Genomic DNA, 25,098 nt, shown 5'->3' with positions numbered 1-25,098 from the left:
GAAAGAAGAAAAGTGAAGCAAAGCGATTTACAGATATTCATGTATTTATTACATAAAACGCTCTAATCTTCAGAAGAACACAATAACTTTCACGAGGTCAACCCACGTTTGGAACAGTGCTGCCATCTCCAGTCTAGATGATGAGTTAAACAAAAATTGCCATTTTAATGACAAAAACATAAATGTGACCCGTCACAGCAAAATCAGGCGCATGTCGCTCTGAGCTTGGCAGGTTGAGACGGACTGTTTGTTCATTTCTCTATTGTCTGCCTTTTGTGAAATACGAGCACACCTATTTCTTCCATTATCTCCTGGTGTCATTTAGGATCATCTTCTGTGCGACATGCGCCTGGTTTTGCTGTGACGGGTCACAAATGACAGAAAAGTATGTATGTGCCTGCGATTAGTTTTCTACACAAGGTACTGGCTTTGTAGAAAGGTACAGACATTCAAATCCAACTCCTGAAACAGTCAGCAGCTCAAATTACTAGGAGTTTTTTCGAAGTCTTTTGTCTGAAAGTCCTCATTTAAAAGTCATCACACACACACCGAGCATTCCCCTTGCTTCAGCTTACTCCGTTATCCTTCGCTGCTCCATTCCCTTCTGAGGGATTCCCAGCTGCTCCTGCGTTCTGCTGCAACTCATAGATCTGCAACAGGAAACGACCAAATTATGAATAAAATGACAACAAGGTTTACACAGAATGTATTCAATCTTTTGGAATTCAAAATACAGTTTAAAATATCTTTTAGCAAGATTACCAGGGTCTGACCTACCTGTATGTAGCATTCAGACAATGTGATCATCTGAGGGAGAATGTCAACAACGTGTAGATCCTGGAGTTCATACCATTTACCACTGCCCTGGAAAAAGATGAATACCACGTTCAGGGATCATAGCTCACATTCAGAAACAGGCCAATTTGGTAGCATACGCCAAGAGTTGACCTCTGTAATCTGGATATCTTAAAAGGACAACAGTTATCAGTCCCAAGGGTGTCCCAGAGTGATTCTACAGTACATTACTGGTTCCCTACCTTGTGCAATGCATGGACCCTGTATGTCCCTTTCCCCGATCCTGGTTCTCCATCGTGGACGATGTTCGATATCAGATCATATGAGGCATTAGGGAAGCGCGCCCTGACTGCTGGAGACAGTATCTCACTCAGGTCAACGTTTCTGAAAGCACAAGAAAGATCCTATACCAAGTATAATCCATACTTGCCTATACCAATAGGCTTATCAATGAATATGCACAGAAAATAATGATATCACACTGCCATCTAGGGGCAGCCAAGGTAAATACTCAAAGCTATTTTGTGACTGAAATTCGTTGTTTGGGAAGAGAGAAATATTCGGCTTTTCAAATAGAATTTCTTTCCAAACCAAACCTCTGTGAAATGTTTTAGGATCTTAATCTCTTTATCACGTTATACTTACTTGACAGGGAAGTTGACAATGGTCGGATTCTTCTCTAGTGTGAACCGGTTTTTGGTGAATCTCTGAAAACAAATACAAAAACATTCTGATTTTTTTTAATGAAATATGAAGCCTCCAATTTATTATCAGTGTCTCCATCTATCTTCTTTCCAACATATCAAATTCTCTTCTCTTGCTTTCCTCTCAGGTGCTCAGAATTTCCTCCCGGTACCATAAAAGTAATCCGACTCTAACCATCACAACTTACTTTCATGAACAATATGAGAAAAGGCGGCAGTCTGGTAATCTCGAACCTCTTCATCGTCGAATCCTTGTACGTTTTATACTCCTTCTCTGAGATTCCGTTGAACTTGGACAAGACTTGATGAAGTGGGACTTGGGGAATTATGTTCTCTTGCGTGTCGTCTGGATACAGCGGAGGTGGAGGGAGGTCGCACGTCAGATACATGAAAGGGCAATCTTGCACTTGTTCTGTAAATGATTACATGATAAGGTATATTTTCAAATAACTGGCATTCTCATGCAACATTTCTGTCCAACCCGTGCGATGTGGTTGAGGCCACTTTTCAAAAGGTCACTTAGTAAAGAATCAGTATTTAGCCACCAAGCCTTACATTAAAACAAGAAGTCAGCAATATCTTTCCATTTGGTCATAACCATCAACAGCAAAGAACCAGTATTTAGCCACGAAGCCTTTACTAGAAGAAATAATTTGAGATATTCCCTTACCTTGGTAATCAGCCGTTGCCATCAACTTTTGTTTTTCTTCTTCACTCTAAGAATAAATATCGTAGTTTTTTAAGTACAATAAGTTACATGTATTGCAGATGTCTCCTTTAATTTGTCTTTAGCAGTGAGTTAGATCATTATGAAGAACCAACTTCTATTCTGTGTCATGCCAAATACATATTCTGAGATAATGAATGGTTTACAAGTCTCAATTGTTCTTAATCATTCAGAAGTCTAGTAAATGTTGCATTTCAAGTCTTTGTCAGAGACATTTTACATATCGTTCATATCTCTCAGAATTTCAAGAGACACTGTCAACACCTTCAGCGCCGAACCACGTAGATCTACGTGGCCCAAATCCCCGCTCTTTGACCTGGTTATCGGAGTCTCATGGACTTCATGAAAGAACTACGCCATCTTCAGGGCAAGGTAAAAACTGAAAAGAAGGTACTGTAGGAACTGGAAAGACCTCGTCTTTTCAGTTTTTACCTTGCCCTGAAGATGGCGATAACCAGCACAAAGGGAGGGGGGATTTGGGCCACGTAGATCTACGTGGTTCGGCGCTGAAGGTGTTAAAGGACAAGCAGACAAAGGATCAAATGACAGACCTACCACATCAATCCCTGGCATTTTTCTTGAATAAATGCGCATGGAACCTCGGAAACATTTACTGATAATGCTGCTGGTTCTCTTCTTCGTACCGTTCATGGCTAAGTGCAGTGCATTTAGGAACCAGGACATGACATCGATGGGGTCACCTGTAAAATAAGGATAATTTAAAGGCACGACTATTCACAAAGTGGATTAAAATTGAAGTTTGAAGCATGATAAAGTTACGCTCTCAGCTCTTTTTCACAAAAATCTGATGACTTTTTCTGGGTTTACAGTAAATAGCAAAAACTTACCCTGATTGGTAATCTGAAACCTCTTCTTGCTGCACAGTACGATGGCCTGCAACATCTCATGGGGACTAACGTGAGCCTTGAAGTTACGCGGATTCCACAGTTTACGGATCAGTTCACCAAATCGCTGCACTAATATGACTGCTTGGTCACCTGGTGGCCGTTTGATGGACTTGTAGTTCTCCTCCCGCAAGAAGTAGTCACGTAGTGGTGTTACATGCGATAAAGCCTGGCAAAAGCAGTGAACATTTTGCATATCGGTGCATTAGAGGGAGGGAGCTGACTGATGTTAAATTCTAATGCTGAAGAGATGTAGATTAACCACTTTGCCACGGGATGTTCTGATATCTGACAACAGAATAACAGATTACATGTCTGAATGTTTGGATTGTGTGCGCTGTTCCTGGTCGTCAATATGGCTCCAATAGAAGAAACGCTCAGATAATTTTAGAAGCAAAGGGATTAACATGAAATAGAAATGAGCCCAGCACAATTGACAATATGTTTAACAATATAACTTACTTGTAAAATGACATTGCAGTAGTCATTAGCCTTGATGTTGTTCAGCCCCACAATACCTGCCAGAAAATAACAGACAATGAGTTGCAACCACCCAACTGGTCCACAAGGAACAAACTAAACAAGTCACATCGAACCCCTGGAAAACTACTTGTACCAGCTAATACATGTATCATGCTTTGCAATATTTCTTCTTCCTGAATGACTGGATCTTGTTTCAACACCAGTGATGTAATACTGTCTCGGCAATTTTTAAAGGACTACTAGTAGTAATTATGAATGACTTTGGCTTCATATATTAGTCATTGTTCGTGAAATTTCAGTGATGAATGGATCAATACTTACCCGGTAAGTATGTGGTACTATCATAAGCCCTGGACATCTTGGAACTGAAGTCCAACACTTTAATGTCATCCTGAGTAAATGTGGGGTTCAGCACATACTGGAAAAAAACAGATCAAGAATTGTTGACAATATATTCTAGTGCCATAGAACAGTCCAGATTAAGATTACCCAATGTTGGAATTGACTGCGAGTAGAAATCCCCAACAAGTTGTCTTTAATTTTCGTCCAAGTACACTACACAGGTAGTCAAGGTAGGTACTACACCTGGGGTCAAGTGTTTTTCCTAAAGGGACATACCGGTAGGTTAAACTGACTACTGTGGTGATGCTCCTGCTCGTTGAACCTAGAACAACCTGGTCTATTGAGCCGGACACTCTAACCAAATGTCACTGATTGCTCTTTTAAAATACTTACAGTGATATCAGCCAAGGATGAATCTATGACTTCATAGTTGTCAGGCAGGCAGTAAAACCGATGCGTCTCCAGGTTCAAGAATACATGGTGGCCGTCTAGAACACTGTGAGTGTAAGCGTGAGACTTGAATCCTCGTCCTTGGAAATATTTACCACAAACAAGGCAGGCATAGACGTTCAAGTGTGACAGAGAAACGGAACATAGCTTCTCAAAATCGAAGTCCAAAATCGATCTGTAATATTTAAAGGAGAATATGATGCCATAATGGAAGTTCTTTCATGGAAAAGCGAACGATACACGAGTAATGACAGGGAAAATTCCCTCTCCCCCAATGACCCAAGGCTTTGCAATTTGCTACAAACACTCCTAGTTATGAAATTTGCAGTTCCTTTTCTTATCTATCAGTATCACTATCATAGCAAAATTCTGTTGTCCTCACTTCTGTTTAAGATTTCAAGGATCATACTCATAAGTTTACCTGTTTATTGTGTCAAGGTAGGGACAGTGTCTACTCCGTTTGTCCTCTTTAGAATTTGAAGCTGGAAGGATAAAGAGGGTAGTGATTCAACATGCACGTATTAGCATGCGAGCAGTAAGCACATGAAAATGTACAGGGCAGTGTGTACATTTTCCTTTAGATTTTGGGTCCCATTTTCAGAACCACTATAAAATGTGTACAATCCATTAAGCATGGAGATATACACAACATGAACGTAGTATCTTCAATCAGCTATCTTATTCTCACCAAGTGTCGCAAATTTTGTGACTGGGGACTCCTCATCATCCAAATCATTTTCATCTAATTTCCGTTTCGTCGCATTCGCCGCCATGTTGGTTGTCGTTGTAGAAAATAAACTTTTCATTATTTCCAAGCGAGCCACAGATACGAACGAAGACACCGTGGAAGACGACTTCAGGGCTAGAACAACAGTTACCAGCAGTCACAGCAGCTATTGATAGCTTAGAGTTTCCCCAAGGATGACAACTCTAGCTGAAAAGCCTTCAAAGTTCACCTCACTGCCACGAGCCAAGACATCCACTGTGAACATTGTCTCTCAGTATATTATTATTGTATACAAAGACATACGTGCTTCGCTCATCCCCTGTGCCCCTCCAACTCCCCATGAGGTTTTCATGAGACCTTCTATAAAAGCAAAGGCCGAGCTTGGGACAGGAAAAAAAAACAAGAAGCATCAACTTTTGTTTGAGTCTTATTTAAACAAAACATGAAATTTGACATGACCTGCCAAGCAACGTCTTCATACAAACAAGAGGCCCAAGGGCCTGGCGCTCAGCTGAGTTGTTGCTGCGTTGTTCGTATATATTACATTACTCGTCAAACTCTACTAAACTAAGGACTCAAAGCCTAAGGATAATAGCTTCTGGATGTGTAACAGTGAATTGCGGTAGACTGGCGCAATCTACTTCAAGCAAGCTCCACCCTTGCAATGTGTGCGCAAACAGATAACCTAACCTATATTGGACCATCAATTCTACACACAGCAACATGATTCATCCTCAGCTGTTACCATGATGATGATGATGATGATCCTTTTCGCAAATTGGTCGTCTTCTGTCTTTCTTCCATACTTCAGTGCCACCGGATGTAGTCTGCCCTTGTGGAGGGATCCTTTCAGCACCGGGACACAAGAATCCATGCAAATTGAATCACATGGAGAGACTAGCCCAATCACCCGCTTTTGGCTGGGTAGAAATGGGTAAATCTCGCAGACTGGACCTTAAACTCTACTGCCGAGGTGTGAGGCCGGTCTGACAGATGAGTAAGTGGGGTCCACCTAATGCAGAAGGCACCAGTTTCCCTAACTAAAAGGGTAACATTATTGCCTAAAGGCCTGTGTACACTAGTAAAATATTAGCAACATTTTTACATTTCCAGTTGCAACAAATGTTGCAAAAATGTTGCGTAGTGTGTACAGAGCAAAACGCGTCTTACAACATGTTGTAAAATTGTTGCAAATTAAATGCAATGCAATTCTTTGTTGCATGTTGTAAAAATGTTGCAAACTCTTCAGCCAATCAGAAATAGGATTTGTGTCATGTGATCTACCGGAGTTCATGTGACTTGAACAAGAAGCAGGTATAGCAACTCTCAAGTGAGTGTCTTGCTTCGTAGGGTGATGAAACCTTTTCTAGAAGTTTTTGTATGACGGCTTGTCAGTCAGCCGCAACTCCTTTCGGCTGCGTATCCATAGGCTGTTCCGTGCCCTGCACAACATTCCCTTTTTACCGCCTGGCGCGCCACACGGACAATGAACCTTCGTTGGTGTTATTGATCGTTCCCATAGGTTATGCCGTGTCACATTGCGGGCATATATGCACTGTGGATTGGGAATATAGGCCCATATTGGGATTGAACATGTCCATTCTTTTGCGAGGGAACAACACGGAAGCAATGTCTGAGGCGAAATTAATTCAAGAGGTTCATCAACGGGAACTACTCTGGGACCCCGAAACTGATGATTATCATAACAAGCACGAACCTGTAATTTGTTGCTTAAAAGTCAGGTTTTATATACATGTACATGTCAATTTGATGTTGCAAGTGAAAATACAAGTTACTTGTATTTTCATTTTCAATATTCATAAGAAATTGTCTTCTGAAATAATGACAGCGTGCGGATAAACGCGATTGACTGCTGCGAAATGAGGACTACAAAGGCCTACATGACCAAAAAGGAATATCCAATGGAGACGCAGGGCATAAGCCGCACTTACACCACCTGAAAATGGACCACCAATCTTGGTTCGGGAACCAATGCCGCACCATCGAAAATCCACCAAGCGCTTACACCAGCGCTGCAGCTAGTTATAAAATCCGGCTACAGATGGCGCGCAAACAATAAGCAGAACGCAGAAAGCCTTGGCAGAAAGCGCCATTTTGAAAGCGCCGCCTGGAGCCGAACCATCTAACTAGCTAATTGCCGATCCATTTGCGCGTACACCACGACAAAGCCGAGCTTTTAACAAGCCGGGCGATTTGGACCATCAAGCTTGGTGGGACAAATTCGCTCGGCAATTTGTATCGGCAATGGATTGCCGAACCAATTTGTCGCGGCAATGTGGTGGTGCAAGTGCAATTGGTCCACCAATATATCGTGGTGTAAGCGCAGCTATAGTGCCAGGTCACAAGGCTGTTACGCCATAACGCCACACTACACAAGGGCATACCCTATGGATACGCGGCCTTAACAGGCAGTGGTATGCCCCATCATCCACCCTCATTTTGATCCAGGGCCTGGTCCATATTCTCTTTGGTTATTTCGCCGCCTCTTCCGTCTCTCAACAATGACAGCTAAAATTGCTGCAGAAGCACTCAAAACACATCTTCTCTCCTTGGAATCATCCATTTTCCCTCCAAAATACCTATTTCCCTTTGTTCCCACTAAAAAGTTTGCAACAATTTACCAACATGTTGTAAAAATGTTGCTAATTTGTTGCTAGTGAACACAGGGCCTTGAAGGGCTTGTTGCAAAATTGTTGTAAAAATGTTGGTAAAATGTTGGTAAAATGTTGGTAAAATGTTGGTAAAATGTTGCTAATATTTTACTAGTGTACACCCTGCTTAAGTCAAGTGAAACTCTTAACAAACCTTAGCAGAATGCCACCATTGAAATGTTGATAATAATGATAGCAAGTAAAAACTTTAAACAGATAGACTTGATTTTTTTAACCAACTGCCACATGTGGTTTTCTTTATTTAGTAAATTTTGAGGTAAGTATTACAGAATGAAATACTTGAATACTAGAATTGCCTGGCTCTTCTGATGATTGCACTGGTGAACACCGAAGTCGATGGGATGTGCAAAGTCATAGCTCGATCCTCTCTCTTGGTCATCTTTGAGATGTGGTCACCAAATATGTTCAAATGCAGCTGCAGATCATTCCTGTCCTGCAAAACATGATGAGGAGATAACATTTTAATTTTCATAGAATAGGTAAGCTAGCCAAGTTTTATATCAAAATACAAGGCCAACAACAACTGATAAGGCGCTAGGGCCGAATGATCAAGGAAGTTCATTGATATGATTGGGAATACATTGTGATAAGAGTGATGAATCGGCCCCGTTTGAAGCATTGTGCTATGTACAGTGTGCAAGTGTCAGTGTGTATCAGCTATCGCATTTATTGTTTGTTGACATTTCAAATCGCTGGAGTCGATCCTCAATTACACTGTTTATGTACATTGGCAACCTTACCCGATGATATCAGAACGATGTTTATTATTGTCTTGTTTATTCACATTAGTTCTGCTATGTGACAAGAGTTATTTGTTGAGAAATCCATGATTTAAAGCCGGACTTTGACATCGTTTCTCAGACCAACCAAGCTGCATTTCGCAGATCGTTTTTCAACGATCGTCGACGAACTATTTCAAATTAATCACATCCAATTAAACAATCCAAGCCTTCCCTAATGTCATCAACATGCAATAACACAAGCAGCCAAATATTATCGCCTATGAAATTGTGAATTTAATGAGAACTTACCTCTGAATTGACAGAACGCGATCTATTCCATAGCATGGTCTCCTTACGTCTGAACTGCGCAGACTCGAGACGTGACGTTCGCTGCACGTGTGATTGGACGTGGGATAACTCGCGCGAAATTTAAAATGCTCTTCTTGGAGGGTGCTCACTAAATTGCGCCAGTAACACCACCTGGTGAGAAATTCATGAACTACGCCTATTGATAATGAAAGAGAAAGCTTTGCTCTATAAAATTAGATTTGATTCATGATCCCCAACTGAGAAATCAGCTGCTGGAAAAGTTTTTGGAAAATTTCGCTCGGTGCCACCTAGTGGCCAAACCGCTCATCCTGCCGGACCCACATTTGGTCTATTCAGGAGTCCTGAAGGGTCTCAACGCCTCAGAGGGAAAATCTATCGCCTATCCGCCATAGTTTTGAAACGTGCCTGTTTAACGGACAGACAGACAGACAGACAGACAGACAGACAGACAGACAGACAGACAGACAGACGGACACTCATTCTACCATTTACTCATATGAATAGCTCAGCTTTTCAGCTGAGCTAAAAACAAAACAATTTATAAATAAACATGAAATAAAGTTCTACAATTCGAACTGAAGGGAAGTTGATTTCTTCTTCGAAACCATTTTCTGACAGATGACCTCTGGCTCTTACAGAGACAGTTTTAAGGCCGCATACTTAGCAGGCAAAAAACTCATTGTGCTGTACACTGGCCCAAAATACACAGTAAATTGCCTTAAATTGTGAAAATCTATTGCTATTATTTCTATATAATTGCAATCACATTCCTGGCCTATGAATGTGGAGTAAAAAATTCCCATCAGTGTGCACATCTATGCTATTTACCATTTATACAATATCAAGACAAAAAGCAGACTTGTGACACAATACAAAGCAACCACACCGTTTGATAAAACTATGTGACTTCGACATAACTATCTAAGCATGTTGACAAAGCCTATACTCAACAAATAAACTATTGCATACATTAAAATATTTCTCAAAACAAAATGATATGACATGTATTCGTTGCATAGTTTTAAAAACAAAACGTTCTTCTCAACCTTCATCCGAAGTCGACTGTGCAATAACTAGAATGTGGCACAAGACATTGTAAAATGACCAACACACTATTCAAAGGGAAGAGTAGAACCATGGTCCTAATCACAAGCTTTCAGCCGAGTCAACTATCAACATGCGTTGCCACCTTGGTGTTCTGACTGTAATTGCAATATTCTTGTGAGACTATTCGCCAGTGTAGGCTTCACCTTTTCTAATTGATAAACCATGCATTCTCAGTTGATGATTGTGACATCAATGGCTAAAAACTTCACCACATGCTGATGATCCATTGCAAATCCTTAAACATATGTAAAACTTAATAAATTTGTTCCATCATCAAGAATTATTATCACTTTGTGAAAGTCTCAAGTCTATCTCCTGTTGGAGTCGTTTGCCTAATGCCTTGATCAGTGGAGGAGATAAACCTCGCTGTCGGCCAAATCGCCTGGCAAGCAGGAGAGGGTCGTCTTCCTGCAAATACAATGGAGATTGAAATCAATCTAGAGGATGCATGCAGGACTTTAGCAGAGTTGCTCACTGAGGACAACTGAAAGGTGAAAAAGGACAATGCTTTAATCTGAGTACAAAGGAGACAAATTGTGTCAGAGAGTTCCATGACTGTTGTCAATTTATGGCCAGTCACAAAAAGACATACATTTGGATGAGTTCATGAACAGCAATAAACTTCAGATAGTAACAGCAAGAATACTGACTAAGTTATAGTATAACTTTTCTAAAGAGCGACCTTGGTTCTTACCTGATGTATGACTAGATCAAATATTTCCCCGCTCTGATCCTCGTATTCTAATTTGAATAACTCTGTCCTTTCTTCATGTTCCTCTCTCGCTGGCGGATGACCTGTAAATAAGAAAATGTAGTCCTTTAGTAGGGGCTGATGACAGAGGATGTGTATGCAATATATGGCACACCTGATTTTGAGGAATACATAACAACCCAAGTAATGTTCATTTGACCCCAATGGTCTTTATCCCCCATTCCAATACTCTAAATATAAGTGCATTTTTTGGGCTGTGAAAATGTACCAAACTACTTCCATTGCTACTAGCCCCCCCCCCCCCCATGTTTAAGTGATGTGATTTGCCCTGTTGTGACACACAATGGTAACCTCCCTTGTGATTACAATAAGATTCATTAATCATCTCGACTTACTTTGACCATTTTCAAGGCTAGGCCTATGTTCCACTACTTCTTCATCATCTTGGTTATTCTTCAAGCGACTTGGAGGTATGTAAGTTGGTCTTTCTGGTCGTTTCTGTCTGTTCTGATGGTGGTGACCATAGTGCTTTGCCTTTGGCCGTTCATCAGGTTGTACAGATTTTTGTTTGACTTCTTTATCATAGTTATCCCTGAAAGAGAGACACGGGGCATTATTTTCTTGAAGTGACATATAGCATACTGTTGCATAAGCTGATCAACTGTACTGCTGCAGTTGCATGTATACATTACATGTTTTATGTATGTATACACACTGCACAGCGGGGGGGGCACTTCCGGGGACATTTCTCCAAAATCCCGCACAATCGATGATTGGCACTGGTTTGTGAGGATGCCCCATTAACTGAGGAAACGGTAGAATACCTATCCACTTGATTCTTTATTATAGATTTCATAAAACCATGTTTCATATCAATTTTCATCTTTGCTCCTGATGCCATTTTTGCAATGTTGATCTAAAAACGTCATCAGTTTGTGTGCACGTTCTCACATACTATCCGACAGGTGGCACTGATTGTTGAAGATATGTCATCTCCCTTCCATAAGCTAAAGCCAATAATGAAAGAAATTTCTTGGGCTTGGAAATCATGAATATGACAACCTTAAGAAGCGACGAAACTTTGATTGTGACATTATCTTCTGTTAGATAGGTGGAACATACCATCATCATGGTCCATCCAATTCATATAACGAAGTGAAGAGAACAAACTGAAGAGAACAAAAACCTATTTTGAAATGAAAGCAATGTTTATTTATAAAGCCAGGATAAAAATAGCTACTAGTATGCATCTGCATGCCCCATTCCACAACCAGCAAGGAAATAAAAAGTTATACATGTATTTACAGGAGATCTTCATGTCTTTCTTAAAACTGATTGGAGCCACACCATCAGTCTTCAAACATTTTAAGAACAGAGCACACCACACTTGTACAAATCAAAATTACAGAAACATACTGAGGAAGCATAATTTCCATAAAGAAATTCGTCCAATTAGACAAACAACAATATTATTACAAACGACAATAAAAATGTGATGAATTGACGCCAACAAAAGATGATTAACCAGGAGGACTTCAAAGCTCAATTAAGTCATACTAATACATGTAGTCACAAGTCAGGTCACAATCCTTGAATAAGGCACTTCACCACAACTTTTTTCCATACTGCTACATTTATTTCACTACATGTACATGTTAATAACTACAGTGGTTATGAACTTTTAAATGAAATCTACATCAACAAAACTGTCTTCATTTACATGTACCAAAACCACAGCCGATACTTATAATGAAGATGACAAATTTACAAAAGTATTTGATGGGGTGTTTCATGCATCAGAAGAACAACACCTCCGGGGCTATTTGATGTCCTGGAACACCAGAAAACATCATCAGTGAACTCGCTGGAAGCATCACTGCTAGAAAATTCTAACCACCTGGAAAGTTTAGTCTTAGTTCTTACACTAAGCAATGCATCCTTAAGTTAGTCCCATATCTTGTTTGCTTTTCACTTTGCATCATACATGTAATCCATCTCCAGACCAACCCAAACTGAAACCTGTTCAACGGGTTCACTGACATCAATGACAGGATTGAAAGTTGCCCAAAGTCAAACTCCATTCTTACTCCCAATTTTTACAATGGGAAGACCAGACACTGTTTTTTCTTTAATTGTTTTGAAAAGGCTTTTGAAGTGAACTCTTCCAACTTTTTATAGGACAACTGTTCCCATCTTAGCGACAGTCAGACAAACTTGTGTGTTATTAACAACTGAGCCAAGGTAAATATCAGCCATCAATAAGGGATCTAGGACACAGAGCCTCAGGTGGTCAAAATGCCCCATAACCATCAAAAAATAACAACTAGCTTATGGTCAATATCGGCTTGGTTAAAAATATATACAAACACAGACCTGTTGATATTTATTATTTGAATAATGTGTAATGTTCCTAATGTAAAGTGTACATGTAACATAAAACAGTTTATATAAACACATTGTTTTATGAATCATCTTGGTAATGGCATGTTGACATACTGGCAGTTCACAACTTTCACAAAACACTTGTCTCATAAGTACATGTCTGTTACTTGATCACAAGTACAGTAGAACCCTATATTAAAGACAAAACACTTGTCTCATAAGTACATGTCTGTTACTTGATCACAAGTACAGTAGAACCCTATATTAAAGACAAACTTTGTAATGAAAAATGCTCTCCTTAACTGAGAGTTGTCCTGATTACAGAGCTTAAATTCAATTGGAAAGATCAATTAGGAAGTTAACACAATTTCCTTAGAAGAGAGGTTATCCCTTTATTGTAAAGAGGAGTGCCCTAAGGGAGGTTCCACTTCACTTGTTGATATAGCGGTACAGGAAGTCCAGCGCAATACCAACACTGATAAAATCAAAAATTCACAAATTTTCTAAGTAGAACGTACGTTGAGTAAAAGCGTAAATGCAGTACAATATAGAAATCAATACTCTGCTTGAAGAAGCAAACTTTAGGATGAAACTAGATCACCCCAAGGAACTATGATCTCAGCAGTCTATCAAATATCCCCCGATATAAACAACACACCACAGTGACTAAGCTAAAAAAAACACTACTTTTCTGCAAGGCAAATGCATGTACAAGGAAAATGCATGTGGAATAAGACATGAGACTTAATGACTTATTCATACAAGAACAACTTTTTCGCTGCGAGTCAACATTAGGTATGAGAGTGCTACAGATATAATTTTTTTGGGGGTGCCAGTCCAAACAGCACCAGAATGCGCTAAAACAAATTCTTGATGACAACTGATCGTATAGACTTCAATTCGATATTCCAGAAACAAAATCGCCTCTCCAACTAACATACATGTAATTTCTTCCTTTCAACAACACATCCTTGCTTTTTTGCGCAAAATCGCATAACAGTCTTTCACCACAGTGAGAACATAAAAGCTGCCGTTGTTCGTGGTATAGAGCTGTAGGTGTCTACAGGAAGAAGAGTCTATCGGAAAGCTCCAAGCTGTGCTCCTTGTGCGTATTTTGTCCAATGAGGTAGGCAAGCTTGTGGGCATACTGAAACAAGATGAAACCAGAAGAATTAGATAAGAAGATAAGAAGAAGAATCCTCAATGAAAAAAAATGAATAATCACATTTTGTCTCTGCAGTTTCCTTTAGTAATCTGTGGTAGTGCCAAATCCACCAAATCCACCTGAATTAATCAGTAAATTCCAGTGGGGAACATCGTTGACAGATTGCAAATCACGCACTATTAACTGAGGGAACTTAAACCGATTGCTATGTCACCAGATGTACCTCACATCCCCATGTACACAGAGAGTCAGGACTGACATCTCTATAGTTGGATGGCAATCACTCTTTGGACTAATAGTATGCTTGCTCTGGCATCTTTATCGTGCAAGAAGAGTTGCATATTTGAAGTGGCTGATATTTTAGATTACAATCGTTCATGCTGCAAATAGACTGCTATCTCACCTGACAGGGAGCAGGTACCCTGACTGTTCCAGGCCAATTGTAATAGAGATGTGTCAACTTGTAGGCCAAGCGCTGTATTTGATTTGGGCTCAGTCCGCTGGAGTCGTGAACAACAACGTAGTGAGTGGGACTGACGGTACCCTGACGGACATGCTGACTGATCAGGAAGAAATCATACCTGGAGACAGAAATAAATGATGTTAACATTGAATGAGCAGCAAAATTATCAAACTAAGTCTGGTAGTCACAGTATTAAGTAGACTATAAACACATGGACATCAAATAAAGGTAACTTTTTTATACTCCCCATAAATATAAGGTAGCAAAACAAAGTTGTCTGAAACTACTTGGTCTATTATAGCAACGTCCCTTTGCTGCAATGCGCTCCAAGATAAGTCTGTAGAAAAGTGTGAAAGGAAACCTTTCATTATGAAATATTATTTTCTTACACTTACCAGTCACGTCTAGTAATGGTGTGATCTACAATTGTTCCAGGTGGAGGGTTTTCAAGGTCTCGGTTCTGAAAGAAACATTGTAAATTAACTGTCAATACATGTACATGTACACACAGAGAGTGACTTAAAGAAAGGGCCACTGTACCAATACATGCGAAAATGGCAAACTCACCATGACACTCCAGATCCTGGTATTAATCCTCTTCTGGACGACGACTACTCCCAGCTTTGGATGGTAATCTCCAAAGTGACGGAAACACTCTGTGATCTGTTGGACTTCGTAGTCTGCCACTCGAGCCAGTTGGCCATCGCCTACACCATCACGGAAGATCATGATTCGGCCCGGCAGGTCATGGTTTATCTAAAAGTGAGGTATAACAGTGAGATATAATCTGTCAGCAGTCAAGTAGGCAAAACTGCATCACTTGGCAAGCCTCCACAATTAGAACACTGGCACCACATGATCAGCAATGAAAAAGAATTTTACAAACCCATCTGACTTCGATTAAAATCATTCGCTGTAAAGTGCTATGAGACAAACAGTAATAGAGTTATAAGACAAAAACAGAAAAGTCCTCTTTGATGCAAAACTTACCTCGTGGTACTTCTTCAGAGCTGCAGTTATGCAAGATTTAAGGCCATCGATCAACTCCTGGTGAGGAAGCTGGATGCAGACCCTGCTGTACCACCGAGTCAGTTCCGGGTTCGTACTCGCGACGAAACCACCCACCGACTTGCCTTTTCCTCCTTTACCTTCATGGTACACATCGATGCCGATCACCATCATATTTTTCTGAAAGCAAAGATAGATCTCACGATACAAAACAATGCAAAAACCTCTTCGCAAACTTACACCAGGCACTAAATGTCAAGACAATGCCTCTTGTTGGACATGTTGGAACCAGAAATTGTTGACTTTGGCTGAATTTTATGTAACTCTTTTCAGTGCCCACACTTGCCTGACAAAAACAAATATGTAAGAATGTAGCTGGCCTATAGATTTCTCTCAGCTTTTCTGCTTCATGTATGATGTTTTGAGTCCTCAGCACCTGGAGTGGAATGGCTGTAGTTTTGATTGAAGGACTGAGAACTATATTTGCACAAGTCTGCTATAAAAACAATGGACTGATGCAGTTCTAGTTTTATAAATCAAACCGGCTACTCACTGTTGGCATCTCGACAGCCCACAGCTCTCCTCCCAATTTGCAGTTGATCTGAAGGGCAATCTTCATTACGACAGATTTGAGTTTATTCTTATCGCTGATTGTCCGGGCGTTGATGGCCTGAAAATTATGTAACAGTAGATTAATTTCTGAATTTGTATCCACAATTCAGATAAAGTCACAAAACTTCTTTTGTTCTCCATTGCCAGGCAGTTGCCACTTTTTCGAAATCGATGTCCTTTTTTGATTTCCGAATTTCTCATTACATCAAAATCACCAAACTGAAACTCATGGGGAATGAGTATTAAGAAGTCTTCCTAAGCCTCCAAATTAGTATGGGAAAATATTTTACTCAAAACTATACTTAAGCAGGCACAAAAACTGAACCGAGCCATTACCTGGGAAGGTACAGGTTGTTCTACACAGCACAGCTTCTTCACAGCACTGTAACGATCATCTCTCTTAGTGGGGAAGATGGTGACTACACACTGAACCTGAAATAATAAGCAAGTGAAAGATTTACAACACTATTCATCCTAGCTTTCATGCGCAATGACCTGATCGTCAAAATAAAAAAATATATAAATCAATACAATCAATAAACTATCTTGTTTGTTCGACATGTACGCTTTGAGAGCAAAGTCATGTTTCTTGTTCTTATTATTTTTACATCATACATTGTAGGCCTTCAGCAACAAGACAAACTGAGGAGAAGTTGGAAAGACATGCGCAGGTACCCCCCCTCCCTCCCCCAAGATCTATTCCAGGGGGAATCGCTGCTTGCAAAAGTAAATATCCTACCGTGTTATTGAGATTCTCCTTGATGCTACGCAGGTAGGTGTCAACTCTGTCATCCTTTAGGTGGATCTGATGAGGATCTCGGATGTTGATACCAATGGATGGTCCAATCTGTTTCATCATTTTGATGAAGTCATTCGCCTTTGGGGAATCTCGTTGAGTGGACAGAACCATCCAGTTGACAATATCAACCTAAAATATACACAAGATGTTAAACTTGTCGATGCCGCAGATCTGCGTCTACATGTATGGCCTTTTTAAGGGTTAAAGGCTCATAACGTACATTTGAAAGTCTATTATAGTTATTAACTTCACCATTGATTGAAATAATGCTCGGGTAAAATACAGAAGCAGTAATTACAAACATGATCAGTGATAGGGTTCTGAAAAACATATCAACCTTGAATAGAATATAAACTTACCGCTGAGATCACTTTCTGTCTGTTCAAGTCTCGTCCCCAATCCGCTTGAACGGTTCCTTGGGTTTGACCACCACGCCAGAAGATATCTTCTGGTGGGAGCTGGCGGCCATCGAGGTTCAGCGTATCTGTGTCAAGCTGGAGACCCCAGTCCTCAAGCTGTTTGCTCGCGTCTTCGTTCTGCTTGACATTTCTGATGAATTCTCGCAGGCTTCGATTTCTTTGGTTTGGGTTGATGCGGGTGTGGACAGCCAAGTCCTGTAACAATAAAAAAACGTTGGTGAAAATACATCTACAGAAAAATTACCGGAAAACATAGTACATTGTACATGTAAACGTATATGATGAGATCCTTAGGTTTGAAAATTGAAGCTCAAGGTAAGTTGAAATCTCCTGTTAACCAAGCTTGCAGATCGCTTGAAAAAAATGTGTAACTGGGGATGGCCCCTTTCTCATGACAGCCAGCTAGCAGAACAGTGATTCAGGGTATATCATAGCATCACGAGCCTGGCCAGACCAAGGATAATCTCCCGTGCCAGCAAGACATACCTTCATCACGCGGAAATCATCCCGCATCTCATCAGTCAGCCCGGTCAAATAGCATAACTCCGGGACAAGACATATAACTTCTGCACGTGGCCGCTGAAATGAGAATTTTAAATCACAAATTAACTTAAGTGTATTACTATCGGTCCTGCACAGTGGATAAACATTTACTGCAAAATGTTTATGTTACACAATAAGGAGGTCCATAAAATCCTGAATAGATAGATAATATGTATGGCTCAGATATAGAGGAGTATCTTATCATTCTTACACCAATTTTAGCCGCAGCTGTATTAGTTCTGAGGCTGGGAGGTCTGCAAGTGGATGACTAAACCCCCCGAGCTTCACCTCATTCAGTAAAACTCACCCCTTCTCTTGGTTCTCTCTTCTGCTGTTCCTGTTTGGAGACTTTCGGTCGGTGAATGAGCAGTGGCTGTTCGTCATCGAATATCTTCTTGTTGTAATTCTTTAAGTAATACTCCTGGTACGTCATACTCTCACCCGTTGCCGAGGACAAAAACGAACACTTGGGATTTTGATCCCAGGCTATATCGTCTATTCGGTATGTCTTGTTGTTGTACCGTGTCAACACCGTACAGCCTTGCACCGCCTTGATGACATTGTCCCGGAAGTTCCGATTCTTCTTTTGTATATCACACCTGCGATGTAAAATGATAGTTATTTGCGTCATTTTCAAGACCTATATTCTAAGCAAAGTAGTGATCAAACAATAATAATGTGCCACAGTCATTTGAAATCAATTTAAAAGGTCTGGAAAACCAGATCCCAATCGTACCTCAACACACAGATGATAACATTACATGCTCATGTACGCCTTCAAAAGACTGACAAATCCATAACTTAAATTGGCACATATTTTAAATTTTAAGTAATCTAAGACTTGCTTTGTGCCAGTACACACATAAGGTTGCGATCATTGTTTTAACCCAAGACTGAAATCATTTCATTCACTTACATCACATCAAGGACTGTCAGTGTCCTGAGAACTCGATGGCTGACATCTGTCAGCAACATCAGACCACCTTCCTGTTCGGCAATTGCAGTGCAGTACCCCGGCCAGATTTCTAATCTGAAAAGTAAAATTTTAAAAACCAATAGGCATGGATGAAGAGACCTAAGATAGATGCAAGATATGTGATACTCCTTCGTGAACAGGAAAAAAGGAGTTGGCTATTGCCATGTGGCAAAAACTTCATGCCATTCAACTTCAAGTGACTTTTGATGCTCAAACCAGAAATAAAGATGGCAGCATATTGTTTACTTACTTGTGTTGTGGAACCTGAACAGCTCCACCTGGATAGTAATGATTGCGATTTATCTGCACCAATTTTAGGCAGGCCATCATCCTGAAAGAGTAAGGAGATTATAAACTGATTCGGGACAAGTAACAAGCATAAAACACAGAAATTTTTGCATCAATTTCAAAGGCCATGTTATTGTGGGAATTCTTGGGGCAAGACTAATAATTTCAAGAAAAGCCACTGCAGAAGTGTCTGGATTTGTGCAATTGGTCTACAAAAATGGTCGATCAGGTTAGCTCCCGAATCACAAAAATTTTCTAGGTCTGGTCTACAGGCCTTAAATAGGCTCTATTGTGAATGTACACATGGCTGAAAACATAACTATTTGTGATAGCTTTCAGTTATCACAAGAATCAGTTAGTAAGAACAATAGCATACATGTACATGTATAACAAATTTTGTCACTCACCTTCGGAATATTACATTATAAACTTGCATACATTCCTCTGCTCCAGGCGACAACATTTTTGTGAGCGTTATTGTTATGGCAACCGGAGAACCATCAGTCGGCTTCTTTGACTGAATAGTAATTTGCTGCAAAGAACAGATTGGAAAGTCAATCAAAGGCAAGTCAAAAGACATGAGAGTCATAGCAAAAATAGTATATGTATTCCTGTCCTAATTCCAACTAAGCCAAGAGCACCAAACTTGAAACTCATGAATGTAGAACATGTAGATTAATATTGGTCCCCATTGACCTTTCCATGTATCTTTATCCTTCAATTCAAACTGCCATGCATCTATGTCCTTCAAACACTGAAAGTGAATGGATACAAGAACCTCAACTTCAAGCTATACCCACAACACGTCTTCAAAGGCCAAATCTTAAGCCTTTCAATATCTTACCTTATGCTCAAGTTGTTTTGGCAGGAAGAGTATGCAACCATCAAAAGCCTTGACAGGACCTATCGTTGCACGCTGCTCGTTGATTAATCTGTAGCGCATGTTCCTTGAGTCAACTTGTGGATGGAAGTGAATGGCATATTGATAAATGGCAGCATTACCAGACTTTATATGAATTGAGTTGGCACCAAGATGCACCCTGAAAATAGAAGACAGGATTCCTTGAATGTGAGGAATTTACTACGGCAGTTCATTCAAAGTGTCTGTAAAATCCCAAATTGTTTTATTTCTGATAAGAGAGAAGTAATATGCTTGCCCGAATCCTGCTGTAAAGTGACACAGTCTCCAAATCTAAGCTCCAAAGTCAGACTTCTCTTTCCAAATATCAGCTCTGATGTCATGACCTTTACTTTTCACACACCATTTTTCTGGACATGGGATATTACAAACCCTGATTTCATCAATGATAACAACTAAAAGTGCTACCATTCAGGCCCTTTACTTACGGTTTACCACTGGTGCCCTTAAAAACCATTGCTGGCTTGCCTGCAACGTTGATCACATTCACGTTATCAGAAAATCCCTGGCCTCCTCCTTTAGGTGATGGAGGTTTATTGCTGCTTGCTGCCTCGGAATGAGCAGGTGACATGGTGGCTGGCGTCCTGCAGGAAATGGAAATTTATACCTGTACTTTGTCTATTTGATTCATGATGATCACTAAGGAATGCTAATGCTACACAGAATGCTATTGCTACACAGAATTCATCGATTTGGTCTCAGATTCAGTGTCTGGTTGGTGTGTGTTGAAGATGAGGACTTACCCCATGCTTGCTATGCCTCGCCCGCCAAGGGAAATTGCAGCTACTCCTCGTCCAAGTGCGGCTACACCTCTTCCAGCTGGTGCTGGGGCAGTCACCCTTGGTGTGGAACCTGAAAACGAAGAAATCAAATAGACAAATAACTCAAAAGAACAGGAATATCCATCCCTAGTAACTTATCTGACATGCATATCAGTAATCTTGAAACACCTCATATAGTGATGTTGCACTGCAGGAATTTTCTTACAACAGACTAGTCTAAAGACAAGAGAGGTATTGGACAGTATCCTATTTATAGTTCAACAAACCTCCATTCACAGAAAGAAGGAAGTCATTGTCTCATGTCGATGTACACTTCTTACCTGGCCGACTTGCAACACTACCAGTAGCACTGTCAGAAGATGTTTTCTTTGCTGCTTCTAGCAGTGATGACATGTAAGCACCTCTACCCAGTGCAAGGCCTCGTCCCATTGGAGCAGGCGTAGTAGTTGGCACTGGTGTGGAGCTGGCAGGAGGGGATGTCTAGTATAAGAGATAACAAAGTGAAGAAAATGAAAGTCATTTATCAGTGATAAATGTTTACACAGTAAAAGGTCATTGTCGTTTATTGTTCGAGTTCTTGACCTCCCTATGTCACTATCATTATCAAACTCAAAGTATTAAGCAGCACACGTATTGGCGGACAGCACAAGGCCAGGAACCACCGAAAGGTGTACTTACAGTCGTTGGTGTGTTCTCTTTTTCCTCCCCTGGGCGCCTGACTGGCTGGCTCAGGGCCTGCAGCAGAGCTGCACCCCTCCCACCACGGCCATACCCGCCACTGGCCATGGATGGTGAATTTCTTGACCTTGGCGGTTTTTATAAAACCTGAAAGTGAAATAATACAGGCTGGTTTAGTCCAAACTTTTATCAACAGGGCCTAGCCTATACACGGTTACGGAAGAATTACTGTCGTTTCGCTACATTGCCAGTTCGCTACAAGTCGTTTCGCTACATGTGGCGGTCGTTTCGCTACATGGTAGGTCGTTTCGCTACATGGGTGGAGTCGTTTCGCTACATGATAGGTATGGTCGTTTCGCTACATGGAGGACGTTTCGCTACATGGGTGGAGACGAGCGAGCCAACGCGAAGGCCTTGCAAAGGCCTCCAAATCTGCGTTGGAGTGCGTTTGAATGACCCCTGTGTGAATGACCCAAAATGTGTCGCCAAGATCAACGCGTTATTGAGAAAAGATAAGAGAATCGACTTAATCGAACTTAAGTCTATCCATCGGCAGTCGCAGATGAAGTGTGATGGTGTGCATCTCAACGACGACGGACAACATAGACTGGCACGAGAAATCCGGGGCGGTATCCTTAGGAGGCGCTAGGCCTTTGGTGCAGCATTAATATACGGCCCTTTTCAGGGCCCTCAAAAATGTAAAAGAGACAAATGTGCATGGCCTACAGATATTTCTAAGCAAGTAATAAAAATAAAGAAATAAATCGACAAACTCAGCTTTTGCAATAAATTCACGCAAAGCACGGTATATATTGAGAGTTAATTTAAGTATAAATCTCATCATCCATCTGTATATATAGATATACGGTCAAATGATGGAACAATTAATTTGAGGCAGCTCAATGCATATATATCGGGTGTCCCAAAAAAAATGTCCCAAAGTTCGACGGGTATAGCTGTTGGTGGACTGATCTCTTTCAAAATTCTCACAGTTCAATACTTCAAGATATTGTAAATATGATGGCATGGGAACCAGTCCTCCCGACCATTGTAGTATACACAGTGTATGACACTGACGATCTTAGTGGCGCTATAGGAGCAATCTTTCGCTCAAATCAAGTAAATATCTCTGGGTACAATAAACCTAAACAGACATGTTTGGTGTCATTTGAAAGGAAATTTCATAGAGGTTCCAACCATGCAATTCTGACCCTATAGCAGAGAACATTATACCAACTTTTTTAGGATTTTAACAAAAAATGGGGCCGGGCGTTTTTCGTAGGGGCGGGCGGGGACGATCACCAACTCTTTTTTTTATGTGGCCTAACCCAGGCCAGGACGACAAGAACCCCTTGCGCGCCATCAAACCGTATAAGTTTTTTTACCGGCAAACTGTGCTATAATAAATTTGTAGTCACCACCGGGAATTATAGTAGGGTAAAATAGAGTAAAAATAATGACTACATCCATGTAGCGAAACGACTCCACCCATGTAGCGAAACGTCCTCCATGTAGCGAAACGACCATATGGACCATACCCATCATGCAGCGAAACGACTCCACCCATGTAGCGAAATGACCTACCATGTAGCGAAACGACCGCCACATGTAGCGAAACGACTTGTAGCGAACTGGCAATGTAGCGAAACAGCCTGATACCGTTACGGAATAGCCGGGACAGTAGTAGCTCTGTACATTATGTAGCCTACACTCTGTCCCAAGCAATTATATAGGCTATTCAAGCAATTTACTCCAAGTTGTCCATACCTTTCAATGTTCATGATATGTTGAATGCTTTTGGTGAAATTTTGATCTAAAACATGACTTTTATGTCATGGTAAACTTACGCTGCCTGTGAAAAGATGGCCGAAATTTATTTTCGCATGATATATTTGATAGCCTACATGCATGACATGTGATAATGCGCCATCTTGCACCCCCATCTTGCGACGTTGTTCGTTGTTCATGGAAAATTGGGAAAAAAACTGGCAATTAACTTACAGTCAGAACTCCACTCTTGTTGCTTCTCCAATCAATACAAATGTATCTCTTTGTTCTCTAGATCAAAATCTTTTCTCAGACGTCTAATTAATTGGGGTTCAACCATACGATTACGGTTATTTATTGAAGTTTTGGGAGCAAATACACTATGGCAATTCCTCCAATGTTCCGATGTTCCCCCATTTTATGGGGAAAGTATTTTCTCATAAAATCTATTTTTAGATCCAAGTCAGAATAATGTGACCTGAGCGCCACTATCGGTGCTGATATAAACCAGGCTGCTTGAACCACGACAACGTTGAATACCTTGGTTGAATATCAGTGGCGGATCCGGGGGGGGGGGGGAGGCAACAGACCCGGGCCCCCCTTTTTTTCGCGGACCGCTGAAAAAAAAACTTAAGGGAAAGCCGTTATAAGCCCAAACAACGTACGACTCTCAGACACTTGGGAAACGCGTCTGAGAGCATCTGAGTTTTAAAATTTTCCAGGGGGAGGCCTCCACCCCCCCGCCGTTGGTGAGCACCTGCGGCGCTCACGTGTTTGGGCTTCGCCCTAACCATTTTCGGGCTACGCCGCAATGGCCCCCCTTTCCAGCTGCGCTGGATTCGCCCCTGAATCCACATCTCTCAGATGACCACAGTCACTTGCACTTTTTAGGTTTTTGACCTCCCGCCATGCCCGCAAGAAGAAGGACGTCACATGACATAGTCATGTGATCAAATAGTTGATACATACCAGATTTACAAAGTGCAAATCGACGGCTGCGGCCAACTAAGAAATCCCGGGAAACGGGTCACTCACCCGAGTCATGAAATAACTTTTTGCCGTGCGCATTGGTATTTCGCCAGCGAAATTTTTTTCTGCAGGATACTTCTGCCACAGTGTACATCTGACAGCCAATCACAATTGGCGCGATCTTTGACGTCACACTGTTTATTTATGCATGATAATGCAAATACAATGGACGATACCGAGTCGCATGCCGAGTGCCACTTCAACTGTGAATGTGACAATAATTGTCTGACCCCAAGTATGCTCAACTCAAGGTTTGTGTCGTAGTTTTAAGGAATGAATTGCACAGATTCATTGTAAAATTGATGATATTATGCGTACAAAAGAGGCATCAGCTGATCTGATCCTACATTGCAGTGCATGCATTGATTTGTGAAATTTTAAGGGGCAGTGACACTGACAGTGAGTGTTGCCAATGTTGATAATTATTAAAGGGACAGTGTATCCGATGTCTGCTGTTGAAGGTATCAGGCCTATTTTGGTAGTTTGAACATTGTTGAAGGGCCATTGTATAAAACACATTTTGACAAGCAAACAAAATAAAATTGAATGGTGGCGCCACCTATGCATATAC

The 25,098-nt window shown here is 40.9% G+C and overlaps 3 protein-coding genes across 4 annotated transcripts; all 3 read right to left on the bottom strand.

Moving 5' to 3' along the window:
- Nucleotides 1-47: 47 nt before the first annotated feature.
- On the bottom strand, nucleotides 48-5,187 carry LOC135491612 (ubiquitin carboxyl-terminal hydrolase 39-like). Its single transcript, XM_064777586.1, has 13 exons — nucleotides 5,095-5,187; nucleotides 4,828-4,888; nucleotides 4,350-4,581; nucleotides 3,936-4,032; nucleotides 3,594-3,649; nucleotides 3,075-3,300; nucleotides 2,782-2,927; nucleotides 2,170-2,215; nucleotides 1,688-1,911; nucleotides 1,441-1,502; nucleotides 1,038-1,179; nucleotides 778-864; nucleotides 48-650 (listed from the first exon to the last, which is right to left on the bottom strand). Exons 1-13 carry the CDS (start codon nucleotides 5,177-5,179, stop codon nucleotides 567-569), a joined length of 1,548 nt encoding a protein of 515 aa, XP_064633656.1. The 5' UTR covers nucleotides 5,180-5,187; the 3' UTR covers nucleotides 48-566.
- Nucleotides 5,188-5,620: 433 nt separating this feature from the next.
- LOC135491584 (UPF0561 protein C2orf68 homolog) lies at nucleotides 5,621-11,605 on the bottom strand. 2 transcript variants are annotated; one of them, XR_010447851.1, is made up of 5 exons: nucleotides 11,522-11,605; nucleotides 11,093-11,289; nucleotides 10,680-10,780; nucleotides 8,858-10,393; nucleotides 5,621-8,259 (listed from the first exon to the last, which is right to left on the bottom strand). XR_010447851.1 is itself a non-coding variant. In XM_064777561.1 (4 exons), the coding sequence occupies exons 1-4, from the start codon at nucleotides 11,596-11,598 to the stop codon at nucleotides 10,259-10,261; spliced, it is 510 nt and encodes a 169-aa protein (XP_064633631.1). In that variant the 5' UTR covers nucleotides 11,599-11,605; the 3' UTR covers nucleotides 8,268-10,258. The 2 variants fall into 2 exon arrangements, 1 of the variants encoding a protein (XP_064633631.1); XM_064777561.1 differs by lacking the exon at nucleotides 5,621-8,259 and having other exon boundaries at nucleotides 8,268-10,393.
- Nucleotides 11,606-11,884: 279 nt separating this feature from the next.
- Nucleotides 11,885-23,898, bottom strand: LOC135491576 (piwi-like protein 1). Its single transcript, XM_064777550.1, has 20 exons — nucleotides 23,733-23,898; nucleotides 21,732-21,878; nucleotides 21,374-21,533; nucleotides 21,015-21,123; nucleotides 20,700-20,855; nucleotides 20,197-20,392; nucleotides 19,760-19,884; nucleotides 19,315-19,395; nucleotides 19,005-19,118; nucleotides 18,396-18,687; nucleotides 18,032-18,124; nucleotides 17,486-17,740; nucleotides 17,067-17,255; nucleotides 16,664-16,759; nucleotides 16,269-16,385; nucleotides 15,698-15,895; nucleotides 15,275-15,463; nucleotides 15,103-15,167; nucleotides 14,648-14,825; nucleotides 11,885-14,226 (listed from the first exon to the last, which is right to left on the bottom strand). Exons 2-20 carry the CDS (start codon nucleotides 21,837-21,839, stop codon nucleotides 14,140-14,142), a joined length of 2,808 nt encoding a protein of 935 aa, XP_064633620.1. The 5' UTR covers nucleotides 21,840-21,878; nucleotides 23,733-23,898; the 3' UTR covers nucleotides 11,885-14,139.
- Nucleotides 23,899-25,098: the final 1,200 nt, after the last annotated feature.

The sequence above is a fragment of the Lineus longissimus genome, chromosome 1, assembly GCF_910592395.1.
Source record: "Lineus longissimus chromosome 1, tnLinLong1.2, whole genome shotgun sequence".
NCBI classification, from domain to species: domain Eukaryota; kingdom Metazoa; phylum Nemertea; class Pilidiophora; order Heteronemertea; family Lineidae; genus Lineus; species Lineus longissimus.
The sequence above is the reverse complement of the archived record's forward strand: the minus strand, read 5'-3'. Positions and strand labels throughout refer to the sequence as shown.

What these genes read in the sequence shown, in the direction of transcription:
- LOC135491612 (XM_064777586.1), bottom strand. Translation starts at nt 5,179, where the DNA reads ATGGCGGCGAATGCGACGAAACGGAAATTAGATGAAAATGATTTGGAT. An exon ending in TAGTACCACATACTTACCGG is followed by an intron (nt 3,650 to 3,935) that starts GTAAGTATTGAT and finishes ATTTTCTGGCAG; the next exon opens with GTATTGTGGGGCTGAACAAC. An exon ending in ACTGCAATGTCATTTTACAA is followed by an intron (nt 3,301 to 3,593) that starts GTAAGTTATATT and finishes TGCTTTTGCCAG; the next exon opens with GCTTTATCGCATGTAACACC.
- LOC135491584 (XM_064777561.1), bottom strand. Translation starts at nt 11,598, where the DNA reads ATGGCATCAGGAGCAAAGATGAAAATTGATATGAAACATGGTTTTATG. An exon ending in ATAAAGAATCAAGTGGATAG is followed by an intron (nt 11,290 to 11,521) that starts GTATTCTACCGT and finishes TCTCTCTTTCAG; the next exon opens with GGATAACTATGATAAAGAAG. An exon ending in TTGATCTAGTCATACATCAG is followed by an intron (nt 10,394 to 10,679) that starts GTAAGAACCAAG and finishes TTGTATTTGCAG; the next exon opens with GAAGACGACCCTCTCCTGCT.
- LOC135491576 (XM_064777550.1), bottom strand. Translation starts at nt 21,839, where the DNA reads ATGGCCAGTGGCGGGTATGGCCGTGGTGGGAGGGGTGCAGCTCTGCTG. An exon ending in TATAATGTAATATTCCGAAG is followed by an intron (nt 19,396 to 19,759) that starts GTGAGTGACAAA and finishes TTACTCTTTCAG; the next exon opens with GATGATGGCCTGCCTAAAAT. An exon ending in GACAGAAAGTGATCTCAGCG is followed by an intron (nt 17,256 to 17,485) that starts GTAAGTTTATAT and finishes TGTATATTTTAG; the next exon opens with GTTGATATTGTCAACTGGAT.